The sequence below is a fragment of the Cryptomeria japonica genome, chromosome 5 (assembly GCF_030272615.1).
Source record: "Cryptomeria japonica chromosome 5, Sugi_1.0, whole genome shotgun sequence".
NCBI lineage: Eukaryota > Viridiplantae > Streptophyta > Pinopsida > Cupressales > Cupressaceae > Cryptomeria > Cryptomeria japonica.
In genome coordinates this window covers 927,011,206-927,032,041 of record NC_081409.1, presented here as the reverse complement: position 1 = coordinate 927,032,041, position 20,836 = coordinate 927,011,206, and the positions used below count along the sequence as shown (strand labels likewise).

The window sequence follows — 20,836 nt, the reverse complement described above, 5'->3', positions numbered from 1 at the left end:
TTCTCAAATACATATATACATGAGCCTTGTGAACACAAATAAAATCGTTCTAAGTGCCTCAAAATGTTCCATTAATCAGATGAATCGGAGCTATTGTGAACCCAAACTGCAAAGAAAAATGTAGAAGAGTACTTAAACCAATGAGTAAAATTTTTAGATTGAGGGCAAATAAGGCAATGCAGAGTTGCAAACTTGAAGGACTGAAACCCTCAAACAATTTCACAACAACGTTGTTGGGGTTCAACATATTGGTAATTCGGATTTCAAAAATCTATCTTAAGGCTACAATGACATAGCTGAAAATGAAATGTAGATTAGAATGTACATCAGATAGCGTGCAAGTACACAATGAAGAAAAAAAGTCTGTACAACTGTTACAAGAATGCCAAGAAGAGGATTTATTACAGTTCAGGTGCCAAAGAATGTAGAAGAATCTAAGGTGTTCTCTGCTCTTCCCTTCTTTTTGAGAAAAGAATGAGTATATATGTGGCTGGGCAAAGATAAGATGTCTATGGTACATAATGAATGTGCATAAATAAGCATGCTCACTAAATAATACTATGAAGGATAAATTCCAGAAAATAATGCACATGCAGAAGAAGGAAGAAGACATCTGACTTTATCAGAGTGTTTAAGTATAAAAAATAGAGAACATGAAAAATGGTTGCCTCCATTGCAGAAGCAGAACCATAAAACGTAATGCATTTGAAGGCAACATTTGCTTTCAAAGCATGACAAAAGAGGGCTTTCATGACAACAGCAAAGAGCTCAAGAGATGGAATGCCTTCTTTCTTTTGCAGGTTTTGGTTGAATCGTTGAATCTGGGAGCTTCATGAATGGATTAAGTTTCCCAAGTTTCCTTGAAACAGAATTCAAGAATTTCTTGTTGTACTGAGGAGGCCTTCCCATGCCAAACTTCATGCATGGCCGATCCTTCTCTAAATCACTGAGCTGCATTCTCAACCTTGCTATTTCTAGCTTCAAATCTTGATTCTCCTGTTGTAGCACTATAAATTCATTACGAGGAGAATGGACAGAACTTGTCGCAGCACTATTATTTATCTTCTGAGATTGACAACCACCTTCCCTCCCCATTAAAGTTCCAGACACCTCATTTCGAAGTCGTTGTTGTTCAAAGTACAGCACCTGAACAACAATCTGAACAGGAAGTCGTTCATTCTGAGCTGCATGTGCACATGCTTCTCGAGAGAGTTTTTGGCAATCCATTATGCTGCATACCTTTTTGCGCTCTAATTCATTTAGAGAGGGATGGGCCTGCAAGTGTCAATTGCGAATCACAAATCAGACAAAAGTTCTCAACAAAAATAAAGGAGACATATTTAAAACACATGCATCCTACATAAAATTAATGACTATTAAACAGTAGTATTCCCAAGTAGCAACTACTGCTAACCTTTAGATAGATATCAATAGCTCTATATATACCATCATCAACTGTCCGGGCTTTTTCAGGTATCAAATCTGCAAGTCCGGTGAATTTGGCAATGCTAAGATTTTTATCAGGGGCTATTTCAGCAAGATAATTCTCAAGAAGATTGGCAACCTTTATAAAATCTGTAAAAGCAGGAGAGAAATGGTCATTGGGACCACAGACATAAAGCGTCTCCAAATCACAATGTTTCTCCTGTTCAATAAAATTGACAACGATCCTTTCCATAGAATCGACAGCATAGTATGTATCACCACTGTGAGAAACAGAAGGAATGAGAAGATCATCCAAGGTTGCTTGCTCAAGCTGTAGACCAATCATCTGTTCTAATTCCAACTTGCATGCAACTGTTGTCTCCAAATATATTGCAGTACGAAGCAGCCAACATAGAAAGCTCACAGAAATAGAATTTTTCTCTGTTGGTAGAAGACTTGCAATTGTTTCTACTAGAATCCTTTGTCCTTGTTCTTCTTCATGTTCAATTTTCTTTCTTGATGTCCCGAAAATGTCCTGTATGAATTTAAAAAAGATCAGTTTCCCTCTACAAATCTTTAAGTGAAGTTTAATGGAGTTATTAAGAAGAAATAGACTGAGAAACAAAAACTTCCAATAGTCTACATAAGGGCATATCAAAAGAACATACATCAAATATATTTGTGTAACCTTTAATGACAAATCAATAGACAACTATATTCTATAAAAGTGCTCATGCTTTCTTACCAGTCCTCTCAATGATTTTTGGGCATAAAACATAAGAGCTGCTCCAACAGTGCCATGCTTCAAACCTTTACCTTTCATGGCTATGAGGACTCTTTGAAAAAAATCAATTCGAAGAACAACTATTTCTTCCAGCCACCAATCTATCACAGGCTTTATCTGATAATTAAGAGAACTTGCACTCCCCTGATTGTCTACCCTACCAGATGAACCAACCCAACTCTCCTTAGAGGTCTTTGATGCCACAACTTCTATGCACCTGCTGACAATATTGAGGTCTTCTGCCATGGGAAGGAGGTTTTCACAAAAATGCAATACTGACACCGCACTTGAAAGGTTTTTTGGAACAACTTCGTTGATGTAAGCTTCAACCCGAGATACCAGGTTTGCATTTGCATAATCCTCTGTCATCTGCAGATATTCAGCAGCACAACGAAGCATTGCAATATTTGTAGTACTGACTTCAAAGTTGATTCCATAACAGAACTTTGCAGCTAGCTCAAATGCTTCAGCTCCACCTGGTATATCAGAAAGATCTATCATCGATAGGTCTGCATCCTGTGCTTCTGCTACCAGTTTTCGAATGTATCCACACTTTGATGCAAGAGGAAACTTCATTCAACATAACCATAACCAATCAGAAAAATATGTGGTCAATAAGAAAACCAGAATACTAATTGACTCTGCAAATTTTAGGTTCAAATCATGCTCTGATCCAAGCCAACCTCACAATTACTAAGGATTTGCAAGTCATTATAGTTATTACACAAGGGCTGCATACCCAAAATATATCTCCATTTAAAAACTTATGCTCAAGATAATCTAACTGTACCTTGTGCAGAGAAAATTTGGCCCCTCCTGCTTGAACTGTCACATCACTTGGGATCTCCTGGGAGAAAATCCTATTTAAAACCATCGAAAATTGTACACAGTCAATGAAATTGTGTAAGGAATCAAATTCATCAGAAAATAACCCCATTATCTATCTCTATATAAATATCTTTTCTTTTTCTCTAAACAACATGTATTCGTGACACAAACAAATTAACAGTGTGGCCATCAATCACTATTCTTAGAAGGAACAAATTTCTTGACCAATTTGGTCCCTGATAAATGTAAAAATGCATCTAATCGTTCAATAGACAGAAAGTTCATATTCACCTAATTTGCAACAAAATTTAAATGCAAAAGATCTAGTGAATGCCAGCAAGAAATAATGTATAAGAGATTATGATCTAAAAAGCCTTGGTAAGTGATTTGTATTAAAGAGATAGCCTTTTGAATTGATGGATTTAAAAGCAAAGACAGAATGCTTCTATTAATTGGATTATTGAATTTCTATCCCATATCCTTCTCTGTTGGTGCTAAGCATGTTTAGTAATCCAACTGATTAGGTTTCCCTTTATGGACTTTTTTAATACCCAAAACAAATTTTACCATAAAATATTTATCAGTTTTTCTATCAGCAAGATCCCATGAGGGCAAGGTGACTTTATATGACCATATTAATATATATACAATTTCCAATAACAAGTAGTCCCAAAAAAATGTAACAAACTGCACAAATAATACAAGTATGCTGGAGATTCAAAGAATAAAACACAAATATAAATAAAGCTTTCTTCTGGAATATTCAAAAGCTTCAAAAATACAAAACAAGCTGAAAGTACCAAAATATAAAATAAAATTCAAACAAAGCTTTTTTAAGTACAAATACAACCTTTATATGAGATTGCCCTCAAGAAATCAAAGGAATTTTGTCCTCCAATCTTGAGGAAACCAAAGGGGTTTTATTCTCTGATCTCTAGAATCCAAGGGTTTTTGTCTGCAAATACCAAAACAAAATGCAAGGCACAAACTATGACATAAAAGACTAATTAAATTGACAAATGTCTCAAAGGAAACTAACTACCTCAATATCTAGCACTCGTAGGGCACAAATTCCAACACCCTCGTTTCCCTCTCAAAGGTAGCAATTAAAATATTAATGAGATTCTTTAAATGAAATAGTCCCCACTTTGTCATGGATACCAACTTGTAACTCCTCAACAGTAAGCTATCATAGAAATCTATCCCAAGAAGTTCCCAAGTGTCCCAAATGTTAGGACCTACTTCTAGAATACCATTCCCCACAAGTCGTTATTTTAGTATTATTTTTTTTTATTATAAGTTTCTAATGTCTAGAGGCCTCGTTATCTAAATATTTTCATATCCTAATCAGAGAAATAAGGATCAGATCTACATAAGTTGAATTACTTAAAAGTTAAAAAGGGGGGAATACAAGTCCTCCCTTCTCTAAATGGCTTGCCCACATCCGATGTAAATTTTGGTGTTCAAGAATCTTTGGTCCCTCCCATGTAGCATCTTCTACAAGTAGGTTCCTCTAACAAAACAAGAATTCTACGACTATCCTATTTTTCAACTTCTTTTCTTGTGTGACTGACACTAATATGAGTTTTCCTCCATCATGCAAGGGTGGCAATTCAACTATTGATATAATATTATAATGTGCAATTGAAGTGCCCTATTGAGCCAAGACACATGGCTAACACTATGAATCTTACAATCTGTTAGAAACTCCAATTTCTTGTCCATCTCACCAATTCTTTTCACAATTCCATAGGGTCCATAGATGTGATGTTTGATATTTTCAGCCCTGCTCCACTTAAGGGAGGTTATTTTATAGGGTTGTAGACATTAAAATACATATCTATGACCTCAAAATTTATTTTCAATGTGGTGTTGATTTTCATTAAATTTACATTGATTTTGATCCCGTTGTAGGTGATCTTTGAGTGATCTCAAAATATCTTGGCTATCTTTTAACAAGTCACTAGCTGCTAAGTACCTTGCTATTAGTTAAAACCAAAATTGTAAAAGTTAGTGCATCATATTCATATAAAGCCATAAAAGGAATCATACTAATGGAAATATGATGAGTGGTGTTGTAGTAGCATTTTCCAAGGTGCAACCATTTGACCTGTGTTGTGTGTTAGTCAGTGACATAGTTCCTTAAATACCTCTCAACCCACTTATTCACTATCTTTGTCTTTCCATCTGTTTGTGGATGATAACTGATATTGGGAGTAAGCTTGATGCCAGTAAGATGAAATAACTCCTACAAAATGAGTTAAGGAATCTACTATCTCTATCACTAGAAATACTCTTAGGCAAACCATGTAGCCTAATAAATTTCCTAAAAATTAAATCAGCCACTTGCTGTGCTCTAAAATCTACTAGAATGGAAATCAAGTGTGCATACTTGGTTAATCTATCCATTACAACATAAATGCAATTCTAATAAAAATCAATTGAGATACTTTTCCTCTTTTGATTGGGGAAGGGCAATGTCTATCAAAAACTTGTAGAAAAGGATGCTTTGCTTTATTTGGTTGGCAAGTTGTGCACTCCTTGATATGTTTGAGTACTTCATCCTTAAACCCTTCTAATAGAACTGTTATGCCTCGCATATCCTGCCCCATCATTTTCTTTGTGTTGAAAATACGGGTCCCCCCTTTGTGTTTTCCTTTTCCTTTTTTTCTTTTTTTATTGTTGTTTTGTTTTGCTCCTTCGGGATTTCGGGTTCCCGTAATCTCGGAGTGTTTCTTTGTTTCTTTGTTTCTTCTTGCTCCTTCGGGATTTCAGAGTTCCGAAACCCTGAAGATTGTTCTTTCTTCTCTCTATTGTTCTTCGGAACTTCGGGTTCGCGGAGTCCCGAAGCTTTTGTTTTGATTTTGTTCCATTGACTTCAGGTTCTTGAGTTTCTAGAATCTCGAAGTCTTGTTTCACCTCTTTTGTTTGAGCCCCAAGATCTCGTGTTCTCGAAATATTGGGTTCTCTTTGTCTTGTTTTGTCTGTTTGTTGGACCTCGGAATCCCAAAATCCCGAAGTCCGCCTATTTGTTTTCAGTTTGAGCCTCGAGATCTCGTGTTCCCGAAATCCCGGGTTCTATTGGTTTTGTATATCGTTTCGGAACTCTGGATCCCCAAAGTGCCAAAGTGGTGTTCTATATGTCTTTCCGGAGCCTCGTGATCCCAGAACCCTGGAATCCCGAGCTTCTCCATATCTTGTCGTTTGACTTCGGAGTTTCGGAATCCCGAAACCCCGAAATCGTTTTGCATTAAGGGTTGTACAATCACCCGAGGGGAGGGGTATATATCGTGTTACATGAGTCATTTTGGCTCATTTGTGCACTCGATCATTTTGGATTTCCCTTCTCTCCTTAGACAATCCTTTCTCCTACGGTGCATGTGTTTCCTTCGTCCTTTTTCAAGTAGGATTTTGTCTTGTTTTATTTTCGTTTTTTTCGTGTTTCTTGCTTTCGTAGCTTAGGGTTTAGTTTAGATTTCATGCTTTCAATAAAATAGATTGTTGATTTTTATACTTTCAGATTAATATAAAACTCAGAAATCAGAATTTAGTTTCTAACTAGATTGTTTGCTGTAAAATTTAGAGATTTCTAGATCTAGGCATAACATAGAAATGAACAAAGTAAGAACAAAACACAATTACCCTGGGAAAACCTTCTAGGAGGAAAAACCCAGCCAGAAAAGATCCTCAGATCTGATTATGGATTATATTCAATATTCTAATTACAACACTTATCTCAAGTACTTGAAGAGGTCTGAGATGTTCACTCTTAGGGCTGATGAAATCTTCAAACAAGTCCGCACTTTCATAAGCATTAGGTCTGCCCCTTTAGCACACCAGCCAGCAATCAGATCTGTACTCTTGTTTGCACTAGCTCTGCACTTTTAGTGCATCTTAAGTCTGCATTTTTCCTTGAAACAGGTCTGCAACCTTAGCGCCTTGAATCTAGAGCAATTCGCACTCCTTTATGATGGTATTGCACTTGATGTTAGCACCTTCAACAGCAGATATGGTTCACATATATTCCTTCTTCAATCTTCGCATTAAGCAGATATACAATTCGCATGAAAGGATATTGTGTTGAGTGATAAATGAAGTAAAGTGACCTTTATTTATATGAGGTGAATGATCTAGTTAAGTCAGCTTTTACTTTATTAATAACTTTTAATTATTAATCTCCTTGAGCGAATTGCCTTAGTAGTATAGGGTCAGCCCTATTTATGGGAGCACGTTTCCTTGAGAGTGACGTGAGGATTTAGGGAGTGCCGTGAGAGAGGGCCCAGTCCTACATGTTGAAGGGGGGGCCAGCCCTTTGGGTGGATTCCAATGTTGCCTAAGGCAATTGGAATCCACCACTCCTACCTAATTACAATCAACACTCCCTCTTAATTAGGGAGTAGAAAACATAATCATAATCTTCCATCTTGCACATGAGCAAAGAATGGATTACATGATCAGAATATTGTAGTCTTCCATCTTGCACACAAGCATATAATGGAACTACATAATATAATCTTCCAGCTCGCATACAAGCATAGACTGGATCCACCTTACATTGCCCGCAGAGGATGGTTAACAATTACTCTTCTCCCTGAGAAGATTACAATACCACCTTACATTGCCCGCAGAGGGTGGTTTGATACAAGACAATGTATCACTGAGGTTGACACTCCCTTTCAATCAGGGTTTCATTTTCCAAAACACCGAGTCTATCTTTCAAGTACACAAACTTCACTTTGGACAGAGGCTTGGTAAGAATATTTGCAACCTGCTCATCAGTGCTGACATACTTCAGCTGAATGGCGCCTCTTTGCACCATATCTCGAATGAAGTGATAATGAGTTTCCACATGTTTTGACCTGTCATGAAACACTGGTTTGATAGACATTTTGATACAACTCTGATTATCACAATGAATAATTGTAGGTCCCCAAGGTTGTCCAAACAGCCCAGCAAGAAGCTTACAAAGCCACACTGCTTCTCTAGAAGCAACGCTTGTTGCAATATACTCAGCTTCAGCAGTACTTAGTGCAACTAAGGATTGTTTTCTGCAAGCCCAAGAGATCACTGCGGATCCTAAGCTGAAACAAATGCCGGAAGTGTTTTTCCTGTCTTTGACACTTCCAGCCCAATCTGTATCTGAATAACCTTCCAAGGTTATTGAAGTGTTAAGTGGATACTTCAACCCATAACCCACTATGCCTCGCAAGTATCTTAGGATGTGCTTGGCTGCAACAAGATGAACATGTTTAGGCATGCTCATGAACTGGCTGAGAGCATTCACTGCATAGCATATGTCTGGTCTAGTGTTAACTAGATACATCAATGATCCAATCAACTGCCTGTACTCCGATGGATCTGCAAAATCAGAGTTAGCTGCAGAAACACTTAACTTCTTTAAGTTAGATTCCATAGGAGTAGATAAAGGTTTACAATCCATCATTCTAAATCTTTTCAAAATATCAATAGTATACTTTCCTTGACTTAGAAAAATTTCGTTAGATCTTTGCCATACTTCTAGACCTAGAAAATAATGCATTAGACCTAAGTCCTTCATTTCAAATTCTGAAGCTAGTTCTTTCTTACATCTAATGATAAGTTCATCTTTACCAGTAAGAAATAAATCATCCACATATAGAACTAGAATTAGCATATCATCATTGGATATCTTAAAGTAGATGTTAGAGTCAGCATCATTTTTACAAAATCCTAAACTTAACAAGTATTTATCAATTCTTTCATACCAAGCACGAGGGGCCTGTTTGAGGCCATATAGAGCTTTCTTCAATCTGCACACATGAGTTTCTCTATCCTGAATCTCATAACCCTCAGGTTGTTCAATATAGACTTCTTCCTCAATGACACCATTAAAGAAGACAGTCTTAACATCCATTTGATGTAGCTTCCAACCTCTAGCTACAGCAATAGCTATTATAGTTCTAATAGAGGTAAATCTAGCAACAGGAGCAAATGTTTCTTCATAGTCTATTCCTTCCTTTTGAGAAAAACCACGAGCTACAAATCTAGCCTTATATTTTTCAATACTACCATCAACATTATATTTAATTTTGAATACCCATTTAGAGGAAACAACAGATTTACCTTTGGGTCTGGGCACAATGTCCCAAACATCATTCTTGATGATTGACTGATACTCTTCATCCATAGCAAGCTTCCAGGCATGATGGTTCAAGGCTTCTTCAACATTGCAAGGTTTAGACTCAATGAGATTGCACATTAATGCCACGTAGTTGGAGAATACTTGAGGTCTCTTGGTTTCTCGGAAAGTGCCATTGGGAGCTGCAAATCTTTCGGCTTCTTAAATGATGTTTCTTACCCAAAGTGGCCTCTTTTTGGTAACAACAATGTCACTAGGTATATCAGTGGGATTCATAGGCTCTGGTGGATCATTATGTTCTTCTTGAGGTGGAGGTTCAACAGGCTCCCTCTGAATCTCAGGGTTAGTATCAACATTCATATCTTGATTGTCATTAACTTCATCAATAATAGAAGAACCTTTTGATTTCTTAAAGGCAATATCTTCTTCAAAAGTAACATCCCTACTTACCTCAACATACCTTTGACATGGAATATAGATCTTGAAGGCCTTGGAGGATTCACTATATCCGACTAGCATGCCTTTCTTCCCGGAGGGCTCCAACTTGGTTAGCTTTTCCTTGGGAAAATGAACATAAACAGGACTTCCAAAAATTCTTAGGCGACTGATGTCCGGTTTGGATTCTATGAAGACTTCTTCAGGAGTCATATTCTTTAGAACACTGTGAGGACATCTATTCTGAATATATACCGTTGTTCTAGAAGCCTCAGCCCATAGAAAGGTCTGCAAATCTTGATCATGAATCATAGCCTTTGCAGCCTCAACAATAGTTCTATTCTTCCTTTCAGCAACTCCGTTTTGCTGAGGATTGTATGGAACACAAAACTCCCTCTTAATTCCTGACTCAACACAAAAATCATAAAAGCTACCGGAGGTATACTCACCTCCATTGTCACATCTTAAACATTTAATTCTTTTACTAGAAGAGTTTTCAATCAATGCCTTAAACTCTTTAAATTTACTTAAGACTTCATCAGATTGTTTAGATTTCAAGAAGTAGATCCAAGTTTTCCTAGAGAAATCATCTATGAAGATTATGTAAAAAAGAAATCCACTTGGAGATGCTATAGACATAGGACCACATAAATCAGAGTGAACAAGTTGTAGTTTATCTTTAGCTCTACTTTCACTTTTATGAAAAGGGCTTTTAACATTTTCACCTATAGCACAACCTTTGCATGTATTATCATGAATTTGACTAAGTTTAGGCATACCTTTGACTAACTTTCCAAGAGAGGGAAGTGTTTGATAGTGTAAGTGTCCAAGTCTTCTATGCCATAGCTCACAGGATTCGAGGGCCTCATTAATGAGGGCTTGAACAGGGTTAGTAGAGAGCTTATATAAACTATCATATCTATTACCAATTACACGAGCAAACTTAAAACTAGATTTCTTAGGCCAAGCAAGTACTTTTCCCTCAGAAAATGCAATTTGATAACCTTTATCTTCTAGAGCAGAAATGAAAATTAAGTTTCTTTTAATTCCAGGAACAAATAAGATGTCACTAAGGTGAAGTGAAATACCAGAGTCTAAATTTAAAGAAGTAGTGTCAGAACCTCTTACCGAATATCAAGCATCGTCACCAATTACCACATGAAGACTGGTATCCTTTTCTATTAAGTCTGAAAGATGATCACGGTAGCTTGTGATGTGTCTGGAAGCACCACTATCAATCAGCCATGTATTACTATCTGTGGGTATGCTGCTTGACAGGGCAGAGATGAATAAGAAGTCATCATTTTGTTCTGAGACTTCATTTAGGTTGGCTTCTCTTTGAGTAGGATCATTCTGACATTCTTTAGCATAGTGACCAAATTTGTCACATCTGAAACATCGAACACAAGAGATATCTCTTGGCTTCTTCCAAGAATGCTGAGAACTAGGTGGTCTGAATTCTCTATTTCTCTTGGGATGATGCTTCTTCCAATTTCCACCTTTCTTGCATTGGGCTGCAAGCATGTGTTGATCATCTACATGAGGACTTTTGAGTTGCCCCCCTTGTGATAAGGCGTGACTCTTCTTGAATGCAATCATTCTTAAGGTGATCAAGGGTGGGTAACTCAGTTCTACCACTTATGGTTTGAATAAAAGACTCCCATGAGTGTGGTAGACCATTTAGGGCAATCATAACAAGATCCTTGCCTTCCATGTTATGTCCAATTGTACCTAGTTGATTCTTTAGTTCTGAAATTCTCATAAAATAAGACATAAAAGAACCTTCTTTTAACATTTTGATATTAAGTAATTGTTGTCTTAAAGTAATTGCCCTACTGAGATTGTTAATTTCATAGGTACCTTGTAGATGACTGAATATTTCTCTTGCAGTAGTGAATGAGGCAATGGAAGTGACTATGTGGTCTTTAACTAAATCAATGAGAAGCTTTCTGGCCTTGACCACATCCCTTTTGAATTGTTTTAGCTCAGCTGCATCCGTAGGTTCAGTTAGCTCTTTCACTTTTATGAAGTGAAGAAGATCTTTCTCTAGAGCCACCATGATTCGAACCTTCCATGCAGCAAAGTTGATATTTCCATCAAGCCTATCTTTAACTTTCAGCCCCATTGACCTGACCTGTGAATGAGACAACAATTTGGAAATAAAAGAGTACTAAATTCTGAAATCTGAAAGTTGATCTAGCCTATAGCTTTGATACCATGTTGATTTTTCTACTTTCAAATTAATATAAAACTCAAAAATCAGAATTTAGTTTCTAACTAGATTGTTTGCTGTAAAATTTAGAGATTTCTAGATTTAGGCGTAACATAGAAATGAACAAAAACACAATTACCCTGGGAAAACCTCCTAGGAAGAAAAACCTAGCCAGAAAAGATCCTCAGATCTGATTATGGATTATATTCAATATTCTGATTACAACACTTATCTCAAGTACTTGAAGAGGTCTGAGATGTTCACTCTTAGGGCTGATGAAATCTTCAAACAAGTCTGCATTTTCATAAGCATTAGGTCTGCCCCTTTAGCACACCAACCAACAATCAGGTTTGTACTCTTGTTTGCACTAGATCTACACTTTTAGTGCATCTTAAAGCTGCACTTTTGCTTGAAACAGGTCTACAACCTTAGCGCCTTGAATCTAGAGCAATTCGCACTCCTTTATGAGGGTATTGCACTTGATGTTAGCACCTTCAACAACAGATATGGTTCACATATATTCCTTCTTCAATCTTCGCATTAAGGAGATATACAATTTGCATGAAAGGATATTGTGTTGAGTGATAAATGAAGTGAAGTGACCTTTATTTATATGAGGTGAATGATCTAGTTAAGGCGACTTTTACTTTATTAATAACTTTTAATTATTAATATCTCCTTGAGCGAATTGCCTTATTAGTATAGGGTCGGCCCTATTTATGGGAGCACGTTTCTTTGAGAGTGACGTGAGGATTTAGGGAGTGCTGTGAGAGAGGGCCCAGCCCTACACGTTGAAGGGGGGCCCAGCCCTTTGGGCAGATTCCAATGTTGCCTAAGGCAATTGGAATCCGCCACTCCTAACTGATTACAATCAACATAGATATCCTGTCAATCCTTAGGGTTAGACGTCTTGTTTCGTTGTTTTGGGATCTCAAGTCTCCGAAATCCTGGAACTACCTTTTGACCTCTTCGGAACTCCGGGTTCCTGAAGTTTCAAAGTCCCTCTTAGTCAAGTCTCAAGTCTTTTGGGATTTCGGAATTCCGGAATCCTAGAATTCTCTTTTCGCACCCAAGTTGAAATCCTTCAGAATCCCCGAACCCTGGAATCCCGGGCATCCTAGTGCGCCACTGAGTCTAAACTTCTTCGGGATCCCATAACTCCAAAAGCCCGAAGACCATCTTAAGAAACTATTGTAAGCACTTCGGAATTTCAGGAATTTGAAGTCCCGAAATCAAAGCTTTTGAAGTTTTCTTCACCCTGGAACCCCGAGATCCCGAAGTCGACTTTACTAAGCTCTTTAGAGGCTCCAAAACCCTGAAACCTTGAAGTTCTAGAGTCTCCTTTATTTTGTCAATATGGTGAAGCTGATTATGTATTTTTATGTTGTAGGCTAAAGCGATCTTATGGAACCTTCCACATCAACTCGAAAGAAGACTAGAGGAGAGATCAAATTGGAGAAAAATCCGCGCACAATGAAATACCAATACCAAGGTCAGACCTTGGTGCCAAAACTAGACAATGGGGTGCAGTGGGTAACCGATACCGAAATAGGTCATATTGAAATAGAGGAAATCAAAAAGCAAGTTGCCCAGAGCAATTTGGATGCACCCTATAGACGGAGCAAGAGATCCGGATTGGTGGAAGCTACAATCTTCCTGCAGGCCATGCAATCTATGGAGCTTATCATGACAATAGGTCAATATTACAACCAGGAAACAAGGGAATAGGTTGATACAGGTGGGAACGTGATTGTGGACCTATCTCCATAAATGATTGGAATGACATTTGGCATTTTTGAGAGAGAGAAAGTCTTTCAGACTTCAAAAGAGGAGGCAACCACTATTTTCAATAAGAACTCCTCCAACTACAGACGACACATAAATGAGGCTTGGCTGGAAGAGCCCAAGAAGTTAGGTCTCAAGGCAAGTGATAACATCCTCAAGGCAGATTTTAAGGAAGCACAAATGGACCTGATCATTATACTGAATCGCGCCTTTGGTAAACCAGATTATCGACATTATCACTTATGGATGTTCCATTACATGCATACAATCTTAATAGGGAAAGAATATTTTGATTGGGCAGAGATTGTTTCTGACAAAATCGATAAGTAGCTAACCACAGTATTGCAAACGAAGAAGTTCTTCATGGATTCTTATGTCATGTAGGTGGTAGCGCAAGCTGGCAGATACCCTGGATTGAAAACAAAAGGTAGGTTGAGGGAATACCCAAGACAAAAGAAGGTATGGGAATATTATACCTAGTTGCCTATTACACAAGCTAAATTTCATTTCAAAAGGATAAATGACGCATTCATATATGCAGTCATATGCAAGCTAACTAGTGACATAGGATATAGAATCTCACCCGAGGCAATGACGGTGATCAAAGAGTGGGGTTGTTGGTTCATTCAAAACCAACGCTCTACCTACATTAGGGTGAGTGGATTCACTGGGAGGCCATTCCTCCTTCCTTGATACTACAACAATAAGATAATTATTCTTGAATATACCAGGTAGATCGTGGGATTACAATCACTTCTAACTCTGAAGCACAAAACTGGGGTTGCTTTTCCAATTTCAATATACAGATAGCTAAGGCAGCTAAACAAGAGCTACAGGATCTCATCTTAAAGGAGTTTGATTATGCAAGGAACAAGTATGATCCATTTGGAAAACTGAAGCAAATGATGTTGGTTTCATATCTGGGTCACCAGCCAGCTTTAGAAGACTTCTGGGCAAACATGCAGGACAGCTTTGAGGCACGGGAGAGAAGATATTACAGATTGACAGTTCCTCAGATTAGGAACTTTAATATAGAAACCAACCTCCCCAAGGATCTGCGAGATGATGGCGAGTTGCTAGATCCAGTATATAAGGAAATTGGAATTGATAAAAGACCACTCTCTCCTATCCAATGGTCTGATCAGGATTTTGTTGATATTGATACAGTCTCAGAGAAAGTAGTAGAAAGAACAATGCAATGGTTAAGTTTGAGGATTCGGCCAAGCACCACAAAGGAAAAGAAGAAAGATAAAGCTACTGATAATCGTCAATCCAAAATACACAAGGAGTACACAAGGAGAACACGATCCAAATCAAGAAAGAATACTCTTGTTGCTCTTGAAGCTGCTACACAAATGATTGATAATCAAGAACTCAAAAGGCAATTGGATGCAAAAATGAAAATATCACAATTACTCAAGACAACTGCTGAACATGGGATAACCAATAGATTACATGCGGTCCCTCAAGCTTCCATCCATCCCGTTGTTCCTACCATTGGGATCATGCTAGGAGAAGGTACATCACAAGCTGAAACCACTGAAGAGAAAGCTCCTCCCACAGCACCAAAGCCCACACCTGCTCTAGTTCCAACTCAAGAGAAGGTAGCCATACATAACATTGAGTTTGATTCTAATCAGGATGATGAGCCCATTGCTATCATTACACAGAAAAAGAAAGGTGGAATAGCACAAAGACAGCCTATTGTTCAACAGGTTCATGATGCACCTGAGGCTCAAAGGAACATGAAGTTCAAGTACAACCAAAGGAGGTGCATATACAACCAATGGAGGTGCATGTACAATCAATGGAGGTAGAAGAGAAGGAAGAACAAGATGAAAGACTCATCCTCACACCTTAAGATCAGGAGATGTTACTCAAACAATTAGAGGGAGATGGACAAAAACAAACAGATCAAACAACAAGGGTGTTTGAAGAGGAAGTGAGTGAAAAGATAGAAGAGTTGGCTACATAGTAGCAATTGCATCATGAACAGATACTCCAATCCAACTTGGCTCAACAGGTTTCTTAGATTTCTCTGCAATAGAGTCATGAGCAACCTCAGGATAGAGGGCAGCCAAATAAAGAATAGGAACAATAGGAAGAAGAGCAACATGTGGAATCATGCAGGGTAGCTACAAAAGTAACAATACAGGGAGGGTATCAAGACGACAGTATGCCCCAATGGTTGAATTTCACTTTCAAGAAGAAGGAGAAAGTCATCCTCCCAAGCATTACTTTGCAACACGCAAACACTGAGTCCCCAAGGAGAATCAAGAAGGCTAAGACAATTCATCATCTTTCTGGAAGTGACTCAGGGGACGTAATTGCCAATGTAGCAACTCCCGTACCCGAGACTGAAGGACAGCCCCAAGCTACTCCAAAGTACCAAGTGTCAAAAGTTAATCTGGGTAAGCAGACCAAGTGGGGGGAGGTAGCTACTTTAGTTGCTGCAACTTCTACTATTCAGACAAGAATAGAGAAAGAGTATAAGACAAAGATAGAAGTCAAAGCACAACTAAGGCAATATAAGCAACTGATCATAAAAATATCAAAACCACTTGACTCCATAATAGAGGACACCTTGTCGTCTACCTCATCTCTCCCATATGGTGATGTAAAAGCATTATACAAGATGAGGAAAGTAGCTATAATGGTTAAAACATGGGCTCAAGATCAGTTGAGTAAAATCAAGATGTTCTTGCAAGATATGATGGAAATCTACGAAGAATTTCATTCACGGAGAAGGTCCTCATACATTGCTCAATGCAGTGGGAACAACAACTCGTTAAGTTCTCGAAGCAGCACAAGACATTGAAAAAGATCCAAGAAATAGAAAAAGAAGTAATAACTAAAGAAGATTTATTCAGAGGAGAAAATATAAAAGGCTTACAATCTTGCATTGATGTTCTAGATTTGAAAATAGAGATGATGGATCAATGTAGGATCAAGGTTCTTAAGAAACACACTCCTCTTGTCACTTTGTTGGAGCAATATGAGCAATTTGTTACTAAGTTGCTAGGCAAGTATGGTTTCGGTCTTCGGCAAGATGGATCACTTCATCAAGAGAATATACTCAGCCGGTGGGATGCCTACGTAGCAAAACATTTTGCACCCACAGTCAAATTTAATGTTGACCTTATGAATAGATACATGTTTTTAGTCTTTCAATGTCAATGATCAGAAGAAATGATGGATGAAGTGGTTAGTAGACTAGAGAGTACAAAGGAGATACTTAGAGTATCTAAATTCAGAATGGGCTATATTGCTGACCCACTTGCCACTTCCGTAGACTGCTTCATTAGCAACTACCAAAACTACAAGAAGAATAGAAGACAAACAGGTAGTTAGTCACATAATGCATGTCAAAGCAATGTCACCGCCATTAATCACTACAACATCAACAGACACTTCATGTTACACTTTCCTTCCTTTTGCACCACCATTGCATGATTCGAAGGTCTTGGAGCTGATGCACCGTCAAGAATATGAACTGCAAGCACCAATTTCGTAACAGTTAAGTGGAGTTCATAGGCAGCAACTTGCATGTTGACTGCGACTCCCACCATTTTGTAACTAAGTTTTGGCATGATTTATTCCTAGGGTGTAGGGATGAAAAACTATAAATTGTAAAGTTTGGGCCATTTAGAGGGTCATCAAATTGATGATTCAAGGCCAATTAATTAGGAATTTAGAGTCTTTTATGCAATCTCTCTCTCCTACCTATTTGTTACAATTGAAACATTGTTATTCATTTTGAAGATTAATACAAAGCAACTTGCTGATTGCCTGATCTGCGATACGTGTTTTCGTTGTTGATGTACTTTGCAATTGGGTATCTTCTTTCATTTCAATCAACAGTCTATCCCTTTTGGTTCTATGGTTTTGTGATCTGATATCTTATCCCATTTGTATGTGAGTTTCTTGAATTTGCATATTTATTGGAACGTTACGTAGCTTCTGTTTCAAATGTTATTGATAATACCTCTCTGTGATATTGTAATGAACCCTTACTGCACCTGCCTTGCCTTCCTGGGATTAGGAACAATTTTGTCACTCCCAAAGTTTGGTAAGGGCAATAAATCACTAGGGCTTCCTGCAATATTTAGACATTATGATGAACCCATGTCAGCAATGATATTAAATCAGTTACATGACTTCTGCATAAGAATAAACTTATTCGGAACGCTAGGGTAATGCTCCAAGCTGGCCTACCCATTCAAAACCCATCCCGTCTCTTAGGGCTCGTAGGGTTACTTGAGGATGGGCCCAGTATGATCTTGGCTGGCACTCCCTTGTTCCAAATATGTTAACAAACAGGGAACATAGAAAGATAATAAATGTTTACAGCAGACCTAGAATTAATAATTACAGAATTTGTGTTATTTAGCTATCATTTCCCCATCCTACTAATGGTGGAATTGATTAATCACAACTAGCTTAATTGCAGAATATGATTATTATCCATTAGCGTTCATTTCCTTTATTTATATTAATATACTTGTGAATACATAGATTATGGTTTATTCCCTTTTTATCTGTTACTAGAGTGCATTTTAATGATTTACTAACTAAACCTGATGTTGCAAGTTGCATATTAAACGTGGGGGATAATTTCAATTTACTTTGATTGCTGTACTTTTTCTTATTATTGATATGAGTAATTCCATTGGCAAAGAGTCTTATTTATCGATCTACATTTGTGATTTTTAGCAATTAAATTGTACAGTTACATATATTATATTCATTCCAGATGATTTTAAAAATAAGTTACAGGAAAATAGAAAGAATACATTTTTGCATATGAAGACACTTCACAGAGCGATAAGAAAACATGGTTGCATTGTGACAGCAAGACGGACTAGCCTAGGAATGTACCTGACTGCCAGCGATGGGAAGGGGGGAGGGGGCTCTATACGATTTAGATGCTGGTTCTTCATCGCTAGGAAGACCCAGCGTCTCTCCCTCCTCACCGTGTCAGCCTGATACAATCGCAGCCTATCCCGTAGGGTTCCATGCATAGTAATGAAACTGATATGATAATATTGCTGAGTAACAAAGGTTACCTGTTTGCGGATTCTTTTGGCAATTTCCTTCTTTCCACCTCTTACTTTTCCTGTGCTTTCCCTGGACGGTCATGCTTTATACTTACCATGAACCGTGCGACCTTTTTGGAAAACATGGCATCTTTTACGAGTGGTTTTGGGAAAGGATACACCTTTCCATTCATGCTATTAGTTAAGGAAAAACATACTTAACCAACCGCATAGACTTTATCAATTTGAAATAAAATACAGTTAACTAATCGCATAAACTTTATTAATTCAAAAGTTGAAAATAATACATTGCGTGGAAATCTGATTCGGTTATGCATTTTCTGTTTACACGGGAATATGACAGATATACCAACTTCGTATTCACTCGGTTGTGCATGTTAACTTCATTATCCCTTGTTACCCTGACTTATCTTTTGAAGTTTGTTTGTAAGTGAAAATTGGAAAATACATACAAAAAAGGTTTTGTATGTTTTGTTCCAACCAGCTGGCCCCTTAACAAGTACAGTTGCATCAACCACTGAGTGACCCAACAACATCATGACCCGACTATAGAGACCTTGGAGTTATCAATTCTTCAAGATTGATTGCTTTTCAGGAGAGATGGTATACATATTCATATTCTACCTGATTGTTGGTGAGTGTATAAAAACACCCGTCAACAAGAACCTTTCTTTTATCTGCTTTTAAATTTTGTAGAATCCAGTGTGTCCACCCATAGGTGCATCATGCAACGCTTTCAAAATATTTTCTTTCACCTTAGATTTAGGTGCCTATCCTTATCCTTATGCAGGATGTAACCATCTAATACCACATATCTACTATCAAAAATCTAAAAAGTGACACAAGGAGCCTAAATTGTGAAGGTATATCTAGAAGTTTCCTTTCATTATTGATGGCATGCAATCCTAGAGTTCTGCTTCTGTTTTGCATTTTTTTACTTAGCCAAGGAGAGAAAACCCCATGAGCCAAGTTCTATGACACCTATCTATGCCAGCCACAGGTCAGATCTAAGGTAATTTGTCCAAATAGGTCTAAAATGTTGGGCAGTCTATCATTTGAACTTTGCCAAAGCATGCATGATGGCAAGCATCTCCTTCTCATAGATAAAAAAAACTATTTTCTGAATCTTTCAACTTTCTACTCTCAAATGCTATGGAGTGTCCATTTTTGCATTAAGGCTACTCCAAGTCACTCTCTTGAAGCATTACATCCTGCAACAAATGGTTGTGAGAAGTTTGGAATAGAAAGTACAAGGCATGAGCTTATAACCTCTTTAAGCTTCTGAAAAGCTTTTTTGAGCTGTATCATTCCATGAATAGGCTCCTCCCTTTATCATGTCAATAATGAGTGCTGCCAGCTAACAGAAGCCCATATTGAACCTCTAGTAGTGGCTACAAAGACAAAATATTCTCTCAATTGTGTTAGTGCAGTGAGGGTAGCCAATCTAGAATGGCTTGGATCTTCTATCAACCTAAACACCTTGAGCACTAATGACATAGACCAAGTACCAAATCTCTATAGCCCCAAACTCACACTTAGATTCCATGCCAAAAAGATCTCGTGGCTTTAGTATTCCAAGGCCATATCCAAGCGTCTAAGATGATATTCCCATGTTTTACTATATATCAAGATGTCATTAAAAACACTAAAACACATTTTCTTAATTGATCATTGAATACCTAATCTGTTGTAGTTTAAAAAGTGGCTGATGCATTCATCAAATCAATTGGCATGGCTGGGAACTCAAAGTGTCTATAATGGCACCTAAAAGTTGTTTTGTGCATGATCCCACATACATGAAAAATATAATAGTAACTTGATCTCAAGTCAACATTTGAAAAATATACTTGTTGGCATTGTGTTGTCATTGATGTCAACCGGTATAAGAGTACCTACCGGCATGAGAGACGTATGTGCAACACTGTCAAGGAGCACAGGTTGAGATATCTTGGATATCACCTTGTGTTGTAGAACACCGGTAAGGTAAGGAAGATGACCCCGGGAGTCACCGGTACACGGGTTAGAGCTTGACTTGTGTAGATGAGATGGTAAGGTGATCAATACCGGTACACTATATCACCGGTAAGGAAAGGATGTCAACTGGTAAGTGACGTGTTGACATGGGGAAGTCTGATCAACCAAGTGAGTGGTTGTCAGCCTGCAAAGGTCAGGACCAGTGTACAAGCAAGATG

At 37.9% G+C, this 20,836-nt stretch overlaps 1 protein-coding gene across 3 annotated transcripts in view; it reads right to left on the bottom strand.

Annotated features, from left to right (window-relative positions):
• Positions 1–310: 310 nt before the first annotated feature.
• LOC131037408 (BTB/POZ domain-containing protein SR1IP1) overlaps positions 311–20,836 on the bottom strand; it is a 41,007-nt gene continuing 20,481 nt past the window's right edge. For all 3 annotated transcript variants that reach the window (XM_057969540.2, XM_057969542.2, XM_057969543.2), the window contains 4 exons: positions 3,000–3,069; positions 2,171–2,779; positions 1,415–1,960; positions 311–1,275 (listed from right to left, as the gene is read on the bottom strand). In XM_057969540.2, coding sequence (XP_057825523.1) covers positions 769–1,275; positions 1,415–1,960; positions 2,171–2,779; positions 3,000–3,069 — 1,732 coding nt within the window. In that variant the 3' untranslated portion in view covers positions 311–768. The remainder of the gene's footprint in view (positions 1,276–1,414; positions 1,961–2,170; positions 2,780–2,999; positions 3,070–20,836) is intronic.